At 40.3% G+C, this 15696-nt stretch overlaps 1 protein-coding gene across 1 annotated transcript in view; it reads right to left on the bottom strand.

Moving 5' to 3' along the window:
- The window catches only part of DNAH9 (dynein axonemal heavy chain 9), a 351242-nt gene that overhangs the window by 119045 nt on the left and 216501 nt on the right, over window positions 1-15696 (bottom strand). The window contains exons 46-48 of the mRNA XM_036342089.1: window positions 7527-7669; window positions 7012-7173; window positions 6578-6811 (exon numbers count right to left, since the gene is read on the bottom strand). Of these exons, the coding sequence (XP_036197982.1) occupies window positions 6578-6811; window positions 7012-7173; window positions 7527-7669 (539 nt within the window). The remainder of the gene's footprint in view (window positions 1-6577; window positions 6812-7011; window positions 7174-7526; window positions 7670-15696) is intronic.

Genomic DNA, 15696 nt, shown 5'->3' with positions numbered 1-15696 from the left:
TCAGTGTGTTCCCACAGGGGGAGCACCACTCAGCCAGAAGCGGGGCTCACAGCTGGCGAGTGCAGTGGTGGTGGCGGGAGCCTCTCCCGCCTCTGCGGCAGTGCTAAGGACCCCTTGGGGACCTTCCCCGAGGCTGCAAGAGGGCTCAGGCTGGGCTGAGGGACCCCTGCACCTAGTGCATGAATGTCGTACACCTGGCCTCCAGTACTAGATATTTGTTATGCTCTCCTGTTCTGATAATATAGTTTGATTTTCCTTCTGAGAACTCCACCTTCCCCAGTCCTTATAGTTTGGGTGGGATTGACTTCAGCAATGGTCATTGGATCCTGGCTTGGCCAATGAAAGCAGCCAAGTCACAGATATTGGTTCAACTGTGGATAAACTAATGATCCAAAGAGGCCAATTAGAGTCACTGGCTGTTAACCCAGGAACTTGGCTGAAAATAGCAGGAAAGAGGAACTCCTTTTATGCTGGGGCTGCAATGCAGACAGAATCCAAGCCACAGGAGCTGCCTGCCTGCACAGGGACATCGGTGAGTATCCAGCTCCAGCCCTGCCCAAATTAAGCTCTGTCCCATACTTTTCAGTTATACTAATCAATGCATTTCTTTTTATCTTATTTTGTTGTCTCACCTAAACCAAGTTTAGTTGGATTTTAGTTTGTTGCCATCAAAAGGGTCTTAATAAATATATCATGCAATCTAAAAATGTTCTCTCTTTTTTTTCTTCTTTCCTCTCCTTTCCCTCCCTTCCCCTCCTGTCCTTTCCTTCTTTGCACTTATGTTATTTTTTCTTTTTGCTAAGTGAATTTGACTTAGTATTTTTCACTTGCAACCAAAAGAGTCCTGGATACACTATTGTAAATTATTAACTGTAAACTTCAGGTAAATTTGGTGGCCTGAGATGATTTAAAAACCTAAGATAAATGGAATTATAAAAGTTCCCAGATTAACAGACTTGGTGATTAAATCCTATGTGTAGTAGCCTGTGGGCCTTTTGTGAACATTTGTTTCAATCCAACAGCCTCACTTCCTCATGAATACGCCTGAGTTAGATACAGAAGCGAGGATGATGTGGGTTCTGAGGATATCAGTGAAAGATGAGGTGAAACCCAGGGCAGGACTGGGGGCTCTGACTGTGTCAAGAGAGAGAAAACAAGCTATTCCAACTGTGAAGATGTCAGCTGAAGCTGAAGCAAAGACAGAAGATGCCACCTAAAGACCCAGAAGGACCCTCCATCCATCATCAGAGCCGATGGGAACTGGAGGGCCACACAGTGTTTCATCAGCTGCTCCTGAAGCTGACACCACCACAGACACAGGAGGAAACGCCTCCAGAGGAGAAAACTCAGCTGCTGTCCTCCAGAGCCAGAGTTTATAACCTGAAGTCACAAGGCAGCCTGAAATGCAACACTGAGAGCTTTCTATGCTTAAATGACAAAGATGGACCCAGAGCTAAGTTAAACCCAGTTATAGAAAAATAGTTACATTTCTGATGAGCTGAGGCTAAGCATGGAATTATAGCTAAAGTTTCTAAACTTTAGATTACCACACAACTGTTAATTATTGCCATTATTACCATTATCATTACTACTTCTAATACAACTATTATTGCTAAATAAATTTGGAGTCTGTCTAGCTAGAGCTGGGGGATTCATTCAGTCTACTCCCACCAGATTATGAACACCAAAAACAGTCATAATTGGGCGGTAGGATACTCATAGAATATAGTTCAAGTCATTATTCTTGCATCAGATTATGATGATGTACTTCAGTCCTGCAAAGACAATTTTAAAAGCTATTAAAAGAGCAGAGAATCTGAGCTGTAATGTGTAAATCAGCCGTTCTCAACCTGTGGGTCGCGACCCCTTTGAGGGACGAATGACCCTTTCACAGAGGTTGCCTAAGGCCATCGGAAAACACATATATAATTACATATTGTTTTGTGATTAATCACTATGCTTTAATTATGTTCAAGTTGTAACAATGAAAATACATCCTGCATATAGATATTTACATTACGATTCATAACAGTAGCAAAACTACAGTTATGAAGTAGCAATGAAAATAATTTTATGGTTAGGGGTCACCACAACATGAGGAACTGTACTAAAGGGTCACGGCATTAGGAAGGTTGAGAACCACTGGTCTAAATCATTAAGACCTATAAGAGAGAATACTCAGACTTCTGGCTTGAGCAAAGATCACTCTAAGAGCAGGTCTAGAGGTGTGCTGTGTAGTTTGGTGATCACGAGCCCCATGTGGCCAATGAGCACTTACAACGTGTCTTGTCCCAACTGAGATGTGCTGCACCATCGTATTCCCTAGGTTTTGAAACCATGTCGAAAAAAGGGGAAAGCCTATACTTAAGAACTCTTTTACATTGATTACATGTTAAATGATATTTTAGATATATTGGGTTAAGTAACAAATATTATTAAAGTATATGATAAAGTATATATAATTAAAATATTACATTAAAACAAAACTCATTTGTTTCATTTTTACAGTTTTTTGAAGCAGCTACTAGAAAATTTAAATTTGCACACACGACTTGCAGGATATTTCCATTGGGTTGTACTGGTCTAGGGTGCTTCCAGAATATGGTCAGGGAGATAAAGTAGGATGCTATTCATTAACTAATGCATTTATTCAACAGATAGTCAATGAATGCTCACTGTCCAGGCACAGTCTTAGGCACCTGACACATGTCAGTGAGTAAAACAGAGAAGATCCCTGTCCTTATAGAGCTTGTATCCAACAGATGGAGATAGACAACAACAACACCAAGAAACAAACAAGTACATCATATAGTATGTTAGACCGGGGTAAGTGCTATGGGTCAAGGCCAAGTAGAACCTAATGAGGGCATCAGGAGTGTATGGGCTTATATTTTAAAGTAGAGTCATCAGGGTAAGATTCATTGAGAAGGTAACATTTGGAGGCAGTGAGGAAGTGAGCCACAGGAAGTTTAGAGGGAAGGACATCTGAGGTAGAGGGAATAGCCAATGCAAAGGCCTGGAATGTCTGAGGAGAGAGCAAAGAAGCAGTGTGGCTGGAGGGGAATGTCACAGGGATGGGGTAGCAGCAGATGAGGGCCGAGAGGTAACAGGGCAGGGTTTGGGAGGAGCCTCGGAAGCCACTGTAATGAGGGAACTAAGGGCCACCCCTATCGCAGGGATTTGAGCAGAAAAGTGACACTATTTCATTTATGTTTCAAATGGATCGCTCTGGCTGCTCTGTTGATGATAGGGTACTGAGGAGCAAAAGTAGAACCGACAAATGAATACAGGATACTGTGGCTTCCAGGTAAGATGACAGTGGCTCAGATTTGGGTAGTAGCAGTGTAGGAGGCGAGAACTGGTGAGATTCTGGGCATGTTTGAAGTTAGAGCCAACAGTGATTTTCTAGTTGTAGATTGTGAGAGACGGAGGGGAATGAGAAGAGCCACAGATGACCACAAGGATTTTGGCCCGATGGCTGATGCAAGAGGCTGCTAGCGAAGCATGGATGGGCTGGGGGTGAGAGCCGAGAGTTTGATTTATTGAAATAATCCAGATAAAAGTGTCTACATCAAGACATTGAAAATAGGGGATACAGCAAGAGGGGTGCATGTGAGAGTTATTTAGAAAACTGATAGAGTTTGTTAATGCTTAAATGTAGGAGGTGAGGAAAAGGCAGGAGTCAAAGATAATGCCCCAGTCTCTGGCCTAGGGACCTGGGTGGGTACAAGTGTTATTCCCTGAAGAAGAGACAATAGACGGAGAAGAAAGTGAAACTGGTTGAAGACCTGGGAGGATTCTTCACTAACTATATGCAGATTGAGCTGGATTCACCCACAGGTACAACCAGGCTTCTCCTTTTTTAAAAAATTATATATTGATTTCAGAGAGGAAGGGAGAGGGAGAGAGAGATAGAAACATCAGTGATGAGAGAGAATCATTGATTGGTTGCCTTCTGCACGCCCCCCACTCCCCCCCCACTGGGGATCGAGCCCACAACCCGGGCATGTGCCCTTGATTGGAATTGAACTAGGGACCATTCGTTGGCAGGCTGACTCTCTAGCCACTGAGCCAACCTGGCCAGGGCAGGCTTCCCCAATTTAAACAGAGACCACCTGAACCGGGAACACAGACATTTATGCTTTCCTCATTGTCTGCAGAAAAGAGAGTACTGGGTGCTGTTCTATGGGTGTAAGAGCACCTTACCTATTGCTTGCTCCCCAGCAAACGTCCTCTACACAGACTGATCAGCAACTCCCAGGGGAGAAGTGGGAGGAGGTAGAACGGTGCCGGTGGGAATGCAGAATGTTCTGAGGGTACCGTAGGTGGGGAGGGGGGCAGAAAGAAGAAAAGGTGGGAGATGTTTTAAAAAAACCTGGCAGTACTGCATCTGGGATTCTTTCTGATGCTGTTTTCTGCACATTCAGAGATTGACAGGAGCAGAAAGTGATTGGGAGAGAAGATGCTACCTTTCTACAACAAGGTGAACACCAGGTCAACTGCTCGGGCCTGGGCTGGGATCTGTGTATTTCAATCTGCCCTAAACTGAACTTGAAAAATGGGGTTTGATCATGACACAAATGGCAGAAAGTAGCATCAGAGATCATTGTCACATGCCATTTGTTGACATGCCGTTGATTTTCAACAGCTGTCTCACCACCTGTGAAGGTAAGTGGGAAAAAAATGTCGTTATATAAATACAGAACAAGGAAAGAAATGGCATCTAGAAGACTAAGGAGAAGAATGCAGCTCTGAAGATGACCCAATCCTGGATCTGGAAAAAACACTGAGGGAGCTGTTAGGCATATCCAGGAGAATGGTTTCTGTAATACAGTTGCAGAAAAACAGGCTAAAATAAAAAAGCAATAGAGAAGAAAAAAGCATAAGACGAGGAAGAGCTGTTAGGGTATTAAAAATGCAATAGCATAATTAAAGTCTTCACTGGAAACATGGGAAGCAGAAGCAATATCACACACTATTAAATTAGCACTGTTGAGAATGAACCCGCAAAGCTTCCCTCGGATGTAGAGAAAAAGGCCAAAGGGAGGAAAACCATGAGTGAGGACAAAATAGATGCGGGTGCAGGGAACCCATCCTGCTAGGCATTGCTCCTGCAGGACAGACCAGAGCAGATGAACAGAACCATATAAAGGAAGAAAAGTTTCCAAGCACAAGAGAGAATATGATTATAGCTTGCAAGGATTCCTGCATCCCACTAAATCAGGGGTGGGGAGCCCTTATTTCTGCTAAGGACCATTTGGGTATTTATAGCATTTGAGGGCCATACAAAATTGTCAACTTAAACATGAGCCTGCTATATTTGGTCAAACATTTAATGAACTCACCCCTGATGCCTTGGCAGGGCCAGACCAATGATTTTGTGAGCCTTACACAGCCCACAACAGGCTGGATGTTCCCCACCCCTGCACTAAATGAACTGAAATCCTTTAGCTATATTACATCCATGAATAAAGAAACTGAAGTGGAGAGAAAGTACAAATCCGAAGAAGGATATTCAATACAGCTATTCCAGAAGCAAAGCTTAGAAAATGACAGTAGCCGAAACCGGTTTGGCTCAGTGGATAGAGCGTCGGCCTGCGGACTGAAAGGTCCCAGGTTCGAATCCGGTCAAGGGCATGTACCTTGGTTGCGGGCACATCTCCAGTGGGGGGTGTGCAGGAGGCAACTGATCAATGTTTCTCTCTCATCGATGTTTCTAACTCTCTATCCCTCTCCCTTCCTCTCTGTAAAAAATCAATAAAATATATTTAAAAAAAAAAACACAAGGAAAATGACAGTGAATGAAAGGCTTAGATAGCTATAGGAACATGCAATGCCCAATAGGTAGAGTGATCACAATTTTAGTTTAATTGTGCAAGTGAATGAAATTTCATCACCATGAGAGACCAGTTCTGCTGTGGATAAACAGAGCCCAGAAAGGAGCCATCAAAGATCAGCAATGTTTGATGAGCATGGGCAGAGAAGGAGCTAGAGGTGTTCCCAGCTCTCCAAGGAAGAGGAGTATATTGACTAAAATAAACTTGTTCCATCTGGAAAAGTAGAAAATTATAGCAAGGACAGGGCAACAGGGGCCTTCTTTTGATGACCAACCACTTAGAAATCTATGAGGAAATGCATGAAAGGAGACAGGGTTTGTTTAAGAAACTAGGTTTCAATGGCTCTTTGATAGGTAATACTGTAAGACAAAAGAAAATTGGTAGAAGCTTGTAACCATTTCTTTCAATCATTCTCTTTTGGTTCTGAGGATGGAAGGGAAATAGACTGGAGAGGGAAGCAGTGCAAAAGGAGGAGATGATAAAGAGGAAGAGAGAGGAGGAGCTCTCGGGGATTCCAGCAGCAGGGAGAAGGAGCAGATCAGACCTGAAGGTGAGGATGTGCCCTTCTGCTGGAGAGGTCGGCCTCCACTCTTGTACTGCTTCTGATAATGCTGGGGCCTCCGGAAAACCATGACTCACTTTGGGACCTCGAGTGTGATCCCTCCAGTTCTCTGAAAAGAGGCTGCTCCCACCTCCTCTCAGCCCCCCAGCGGCAGGAGCGATTGAAGGGTTGTCACTACCTGGGCAGAGGTGCTGTGGAGCTTCAGCAGCCCGTTCTCCAGCCGCTCCGTCTTGGACTTGAGCTCTTTGCCATTCCTGCGCAGCAAGCTCTGGTAGAGTCTGATGAACTCCAGAAATGACTTGGGGGTTGTGTAGTTGTAGCGCTGCTCATTGCTCAGATAAGACTGGGACGTCTGGTTGACACTTGTGTGGACAAAAGCCATGAACTTGCTAATCGACTGCTTGACTGTGGGCTAAAATCAAAGAGCAGGAAACAAAGAGATAGTCTCTCCATGAAGACTGGGGGTCACCCACCCCCTATGGCTTCCCCACATGGGAAGTTGTTCCAACAACTCTATCTGAGCCTGAACTTGGACGCTGGAATCCTGGACATGGAATTCCTTGTACCCTGAGTTGGAAAGAATCTTGAGGAGCGTCTCCTTGGCCCTCTCACCTCAATGCTCTCCGTGTTCTGCAAGAAGCGGAGGCTGACAGACTCCAATGCCTGCTGAGGCCACTCGTGGAACCAGTCGATAGCCGTGCAGTTCACAATGGCTGGGAACCGCCTGCTGCGGACCCTCAGCTTGTTCCCCACCGGGGAGAAGCAGAGCGTCACCTGAGACGTCAGAAAGATGGGAGAACCAAAAAGATAACAGAGAAGCACTCACAGAGAGACAGGTACATCCTGGGATTCTTCATTTCCCAGGAAACTGAGAAACACATCCAACAGAGACAAAAATCTGTAATTGATAGCCAGCCTTTCTAGCCAAGAAAGTGGGAAACTTAGACTGTACGAGGCAAGAGGGAAGCAGATGAGAGGGCATCCTCAAAAAGGCTGAGAAGGGCACCGCACCCTCCCCGTCCCATTCTCAAGACAATCAGCCAGGACAGCTGTGTCCAAAATATTAGTAGGGGCTTTCATGAACCATCTTTGGGCCTGTCGACCCCGGGCAATAAATCTTACTATACCTTCAGCTGTCGTCGGACCCGATCTATAAAGAATTTCCAGCAGTTCTCTCTGCTGTCAACGAGACCTTGGCTCTTGACTTCATTCCTCACGTTGCTTATGATGCTTTCAACTTCATCATCAGAGTAGAGATCTGGGACCTCTCCTAGGAAGAAAGGGAGCGCAGATGGGCAGCTTTGGCATCCGTCTGCGCGATACAAGTGGGCATGATGCTTTTCAATCTTGGGACACAGATCCTTTGGATTTTAGGCCACGTTCCGCCACTTTTGCTGAAGAAACTAGACAGATACCTATTTCGAATGACCATATCACAGGGGTCGCACAAGACCATCGGAAAACACATATATAATTACGTATTGTTTTTGTGATGAATCACTATGCTTTAATTATGTTCAGTTTGTAACAATGAAATTGGGGGTCACCACGACATGAGGAACTGTATTAAAGGGTCGCGGCATTAGGAAGGTTGAGAACCACTGCCTTACAGGATGGGACAGGGGGTATGGTACTCTCTTACTCTGGGTCAGCAGCTGGTAGCCCAAGAGTTTTCAGTTGTCTTTTTCTCTTTTGCTTAAAGCATGCACTTACTAACTACTGTTCTAGAAATTGTGCTGATAAGAAGCTTAATATTTAGCAGGAGAAATAAAACTGATGTAAAGTACCTATATGACCTGGTTAAAAAGGCCACTTACATAGACAAGTCCATATATTTAGGAAGAATGAGTTATCACACTATGCTGTACACATGAAACAAATACAAAATAAATTGAATGTAAACTGTAATTAAAAATTAAATTAAAAAATGATCTATCACTTTTTATTAGTGAAAAAGTGGCAAGAACAGGAAATTTAGTATAAGTCTGACATCATAACTCAGTAGGGGGAAGATGAAAATTTGATACATAGTATTGGGAAAACTGGGATGTAAAAAAAATTTATGGTTGGATCTTTATATTTCACTGAAAACCAGGATAAATTGTAAATGGAATAATGACTCAACTATAAAAAAATGAAATCATAAAATGATAGAAAAAATGAGAGAAATATTTTATAACCTCTTAGTGGGGAAGGACTTTCTACTATAATTCAACTTGAAATTTTTAGAAGATAAATTTGATACATATAAATTGATAAATTTTATATAAAATTATGTAATGAAAACATCATAGGCAAAGTATAACAGCAACAAAAAAAACCCCTCCAAAACAATTAAGAAAATATATGCTTTCCAAAGAAATATAAGTGGCTAACAGGTACTGAAACAAAGCTCAACATCACTAATCATCAGAAAAATGCAAATCAAAACCACAATGAGATATTACCTGACCCCTGTTAGAATAGCTATTATAAAACAAAAAACCAAAACAAGAAATAACAAGTGTTGATGAGAATGTAGAGAAAAGGAAACACTTGCGCACTGTTAGTGGGATTGTAAACTGGGATGGCCACTATGGAAAACAGTATGCTTCCTCAAATTAAAAACAGAACTGCCATATGATCCAGCAAACCCACTAATGGGTATATATCCAAAGGAACAAAACCATTGTCTTGAAAGGATATCTGTACTTCCATGTTCACTGTTGTACTATTCACATTGTTGTACTATTTACAGTTGCCAAGGTTTGAGACAACCTAAGTGTTCAGTAATAGATGAATGAATCAAGAAAATATGCTGTATATATGTCCATAGAAATATTATTCAGCCTTAAAAAGAAGGAGATCTTATTATTTGTGACAACATGGGTGAAACTAGAGCATATTATGTTAAGTGACAAAAGCCAGAAAGACACATATTGCCTGGTATCATTACATGTGGAATCTCAAAAAAAAAAAAAAAAAAGTCGAACTCATAGAAACAGAGAATACAAAAGTGGTTGCCAGGGGCTGAGGGGTGAGGAGAGGTTGGTAAAAGGGTTCAAACTTTTATAAGTTATAAGATGAATAAGTAAAATCATTTTATAAGTTAAAAGATAAATAAGTGAAATCACTTATGAATAAGTAAAATCATAAGTCTGTCTGACTTATCTGCTTAACATTATATTCTCAAGATCTGTTCATGTTGTTGCAAATGCCAGTATTTCATCTTTTCTGATGGCTGAGCAGTATTCCATGTGAGATATAAAACTGAAAGCAACAAATGAGTAAAACAAGGAAACGAAAGAAAAACAAGGAAACAAAAACTTATAGACATAGAGAACACTATAGTGGTTACCAAAGGAAAGGGGGTTGGAGGTGTAGTATTAGGGTAAAGGGGGTCAAATATATGGTGATGGAAGATTTGACTTTGGATGATGGGCACACAGATGATGTATCATAGAATTGTACATTTGAAACCTATATAATTTTATTAATCAATGTCATCCCAATTAATTTAATTTAAAAATTAATTAATTAAATAAAAATGCAGTAGAGAAAAAAAAGATGAATAAGGTTTGAGGAGTTAATGTGTAACTTAGTGACTATAGTTGATAACACTGTATTGTATAATTGAAATCTGCTAAGAGAGTAGAACTAAAATGTTCTCGACAAAAGAAAGGAAAAAAAGAATATATGTGTTTAATTCAAATTATAGTTAAATAGCTAATCTCCTTAAATTATAAACACACACACACACACACACACTCTCTCTCTCTCCTCTTTACAACTAAAGGAAAAGATAAATAATTTAACAGAAAGATGGGGTAAAGAGCATGAAAAGAGGATTCACAGTATAGAAAGTACAAATGCTTTTTAAACATATGAACAAATGCTTTACCTCACTTGTAGTAACAGAAATGCACATTGAAAGTATGCTTAGTTACTTTTTTGTTTGTACAAATCAGATTGGCAAACATATAAATAGACACTCAACCTCACTCACAATAACAGAAATATACTTTGAAATTACTCCTAATATTATTATTTTTTACCAGATTGGCAAAATTTGAAAGTTAATACTATATTAATGAAGCAATATATGATGAATAAAATTTTTAAAAATCCTAACTAAATAAATAAAACTAAAGCAGGGTATATCCTAGAAATGCAAGGATTGTTAGATATTTGAAAAATAAATTAAAAAATTCACTATATTAATAGGTTAAATAATAAAGCAATATGACCATCAAAATAGATACACAAATTTTCTAAACACTGTTAGCAAACTAGGAATAAGTGAGATTTCTCTTAATTTCATAATAGATATTTATCGCAGATGCAAAGCAAACATCATAACCAATGCTGAAAAACTAAAATATTGTCTTTCAAATCAGGAACAAGACAAGCATAACTGCTCTATGTTTTTATCCAACATTATATGGATGTCATGAGTTATTCAAAATGTTAAGAAAAATAAATTAAATGTATAAGGATAGTTAAGGAAATAATAAAGTTATCATTGTTCAAAATCTAATTTTCTACATAGAAAATCTAAGAATATACACATAAGCAATCAGAGCTCATGAGCATTTTCGACAACAAACCTTCTGGATATAAAATAAAAATTGGAAATAAAATGGCATTTCTGTACTTCAGCAAAAAATGTTTTTTTTTAAGTTAGTTAGAATACCAAAAAAATAAAAAAATAAAAAATAAAGCAAGCAGTCATAAATATACAAAAAGATGTGCAAGATCTTGATGTAAAAACTATAACATACTATTGAAGAGCATAAATAAAACCCTAAATAAATGGAGAGAAATACTGTGTTTATGGGTAGGTGATTCAGTATTACCAGTAGCATCAAGATGCAATTCCAATAAAAAGATCAAGTAGGTTTCATTTTTGATCTTGGCAAGCATATTCTAAAATTTATATGGAAGAGCAAAGGGTGAAAAATGGCCAAGATATTTGTGAGCAAGAACCAGAGGAGGGACTTGCCCCACCAGAAATCAAGTTTCCTCATAAAGCTATGCTAGTTAAAACAATGTGAAGTTGGTGCTGGGGTAAGCAGATAGAAAAATGAGTGAAACAGCTAGAAACAGACCCAGATATAAATAGGAAATTGACATTAAAAACCAGTGTGAAGTTCTAGCTGGTTTTGCTCAGTGGATAGAGCAGATTGAAGGTTCCCTGGTTCGATTCCAGTCAAGGCACATGCCTAGGTTGCAGGCTTGATTCCCAGTATAGGAGGCATGCAGGAGGCAGCCAATCAATGATTCTCATCATTGATGTTTCTATCTCTCTCTCCCTCTCCCTTCCTCTCTGAAATCAATAAAAATATATTTAAAACACACACACACACACACACACACACACACACACACACACACACACCAGTGTGCAGACAAGGGATATACTAAATCAATGTGATATTAGGGTAATTCAATATTAATATTAAAAGATAAAATTAGAGCGCAATATGAAAATATATTTCAGGTGAATTAGAGACATGAATATGAAAAGCAAAACTAATAATTTAAAAATAAAGTACATGAGATTATTTTTATGGTGTTGGATAGGGCAAGGTTTCTGACACAGCACAAGAAGCACAGAGCATTAAAGAGAGTAAGTTTTACAACATAAACTAAATCAGCATGACAAAAGTCAGATCCAGACTTCAAACTGTATAATGAACAAAGGGGTAGTATCCAGAATATATAAAGAACACTTACAAATCCATAAGAAAAAGACGAAGAACCAAGAGCTAAAGGGAAAATATGTCAGTAGGCAAATCACAGAAGAGGAATAGCCAATGAGCCTTTGAGAAGATGCGCCAGGGTCATAAGTCATAAGGGAAAGGCAAGCAATGATATTTCATTTCAGACCCGTTGGCAAAATGTATGTCAGATAAACCAAAGGAGGTTAGGAAGAAACAGGTTTTGCTCAAAGAGCAAATTTGTACCACGGCTCTGGAGAGCAACTTGGCCCTTTTTTGTCAAGTTGAAAGGTACAAACCAGACGATTCGGTAATCCAAGTTTTGGGCCCCGAGTGTGAAGAAACTCTTGCACATGCACACCAGAGGTTTCTTCTTTGCAACATTGTCCATAATTGCATGGGTGTTTGTTTTATTATTTTTGTATGTCTAACATATGTTATAAAAATATAGCAAAACATAAAGGAAAAAAGTAACTGTGGGTGTGAGGATGTGAGAACTGTGAGGGAGATTCAGAAATGGGAAGGAGAGACAGAATAGAACAAATTTCTGAATCAGGAGCCAGGGCGTGGGCTCCTAGCTCAGACGGAAGAGCTGGCCATGGGAAGGATGAATGGTCATATGGGAGGAAAGGAGGAAACTGTGAAGAAATGGAGACAGACTGGGAGGTATAAGATAGTCGTGTGGCTGATACTGACACAAGTTTTCTCAAAGAGAGAGATGAGCTTGAGGGAGGTAAGAACAAGGCAGCGTTGCTAGAGCTAAAATCTGAAACAGTGGACGTGATGTAAGGGTGAATGAGGCTCTCACAGCGGTTCTCAACCTGTGGGTCGCGACCCCTTTGGTGGTCGAATGACCCTTTCACAGGGGTCGCCTAAGACCATCCTGTATATCAGATATTTACATGATGATTCATAACAGTAGCAACATTACAGCTATGAAGTAGCAATGAAAATAATTTTATGGTTGGGTCACAACATGAGGAACTGTATTTAAAGGGCCAGAAGGTTGAGAGCCACTGGTCTAGGATATTCTAAGGGTATCAGAAAAGCTTTCCAGTACAAGGCTTTAGGTGGGTATTGAAACTATGTGCACCTGGAATCATATGCAAGCTCTTCCTTAGAGTTCTTCACATTCACGTTTCTTCCTTCCTCCACAACCAACACGGAAATGTTGGCGTCATAGAAATGTTAGAGACAGCAGAGCCACGGGGCCACCCTCCCCATGCTGCTTCCCTGTGGACTGGGTTGAGGGCCTCGAAGATGGGTGGCTTGGCACATGGCCTGTATCAGAGCAATCAGGAACTATGACTCCTCATCACTGAGGCTGCTGCACTTCCCGGAACTACTGTATCTGGAGGAAACTCATGCTAACTTTCTGACAATGAAGTTTGACAATGCTAATCCGGCCAGGCGTTTACTAACTGTTTTATACTAATTAGACTTAATCATTTAAGAGGTTCAAATAGAAAAAAATTATCATGAAAATAATCATTTACCTTTTTTCCTTAATTGAGTGAACTTAATTTCCATTCAGTAAGTTATTTCATAGCATGCATATAAAACAATCTGTACTATAACTTGTCAAAGTAAATATCTCATTAATAGAATAACCCATTTCAGACTCATTTGATAAAAATGGGTCAGAGAAAATTGTGAGGAAAATGAAATGACATTTAGCATGTGTTGGATTCAGTAAGTTCTGGGCAGTCTTTTTTTTTTTTTTTTTTTAAGCATATATTTAAAAATATATTTGTATTGATTTCAGAGAGGAAGGGAGAGGGAGAGAGAACGATGGAAACATTAATGATGAGAGATAATCATTGATTGGCTGCCCCCTGCATGCTCCCTACTGTGGATTGAGCCCATAACTCGGGCATTTGCCCTGACTTGGAATTGAACCATGACCTCCTGGTTCAAAGGTTGATGCTCATCCACTGAGCAACATTGGCCAAGCTCCAAGTTCTTTAAAAGAGAAATATTCCAATAGAATTGGCATAAGCCATTCTCATCAGCTTAGGGGCTGACAGCCTGTAGTGGCTGTCTTTTCTCCTTCGCCTCTCTCACAATCTGCATTTCTTTATCTATTAATATCCTACAGCCCTCCAGCGAGAAATTGGATTCCTTTTGGTCTTATCATCTCTAATAATAGACCTGCATTCTTCATCTTTCTCTTATTTAAAATAGGTGTATGCCTTTTTGGTGTGTTATGAATAAGATCATGGATACTGAGGAAGCAAATTAGGGTCTTCTGGCTAACCATGGTCTCTGCTCCTTTTTGGATGGCCTGCAAGCTAATTTTTGATGATGGAAAAAATTAGTGTAATAATATTTAATGACACATGAAAATTACAAAGTTCAAATTTTATTGTTCATAAATAAAGTTTTATTGGCCATTGCCACATTCACTCATTTAGGTGCTATCTGGCTGTTTTCACACTACAGTGAACAAAGTTGAGTAGTCGTGGCAGAAACAGGATGGTCTGCAAAGCTGAAAATATTTACTTTCTGATTCTTTCAGAGACAGTTTGCTTACCCTGGGTTATGGGAAACCCTTAGTGCCAAAATGTTGAAAGCCTCCAGGCCATTTGCAGACCTTTGCCATGTTCCTACGATGGTGGTGTTTGTGACAAGACCCCAAGATCCCAGAAGGTGATCACCAGATGGAGTATCTGGGGATGAACACCTCTGAACTGGAAATAAGGTTTGCATTTTCAGATTTATTCCCCCAATTTCTCCTGACAATGTTCCTGTCACTTATCGTGTGATGTAGGTAGCCATGCCGGAGCAGGAAACTGAACTGCCAGAGGGGGTTTTGTGCTGACACAGGCAGAGGCTGTTTAAATATTTGAGAAGTTTCCTCCTGAGACCTCAAGTTGGGAAGCCCTATTTCTGCCTCCAAATGCTTGCAGGATCCATGTGGTCATTAACATGCCCTAATGTTTGGTGAGTCAGACTAATCATCTTCTCTGTGTTAGTCTGGGGCTCTCAGAAGCTACAACTACTTTTGTGGGAGGAGATCCTGATAGTGTAAGATGGTTCAGTTAGTTGGCGCTTGGTGATAAAAAGGACAAAGGAGACGGTTAGATTCCCTGTGAATCTGTTAGCTTTACACTGGCTTAGTGCCTTTGACCCCATCTAGGCCTAATCTTTTTCAAAAACATTCCCCTGGTCTCAAGGGAGAAAAAGCAAGGGAAAATAATAACTATCTTAGCACCCAGTCCCTCTCTCTCTGTGGCTGGAAACCTTCTCAAGGTTCGATAGTAATATCTAATGTGTTAGACAGAACATCATTCTCATGACGTTGTTCACCTCAGTTTGACAAATACCTCTGAATACTAATTATGGGCCAGGAGATGCATGAGGGGCTGAAAGTATAAATGATGAAAACAATAGTCTCCACAGAGCATTTCAATTATATCAGTATTGTTTTATTTCCTAAACTGGGTGGTAGTTATTTAATCTTTATATTTTGTGTCTCTGGATTATGTTATAACAAAAATTTAATCAACAACAGACAACAGAGTCTCTGCCTTTTACGAGCTAACAGTGTTATTTAATGCAATGGTGGTGTGTGCAGCCATTGGGTGTGATAGAAACA

This window comes from Myotis myotis, unplaced genomic scaffold (assembly GCF_014108235.1).
Source record: "Myotis myotis isolate mMyoMyo1 unplaced genomic scaffold, mMyoMyo1.p scaffold_m19_p_17, whole genome shotgun sequence".
Lineage (NCBI taxonomy): Eukaryota > Metazoa > Chordata > Mammalia > Chiroptera > Vespertilionidae > Myotis > Myotis myotis.
Note: the sequence above shows the minus strand (reverse complement) of the source record. Positions and strands in the feature narration are given on the sequence as shown.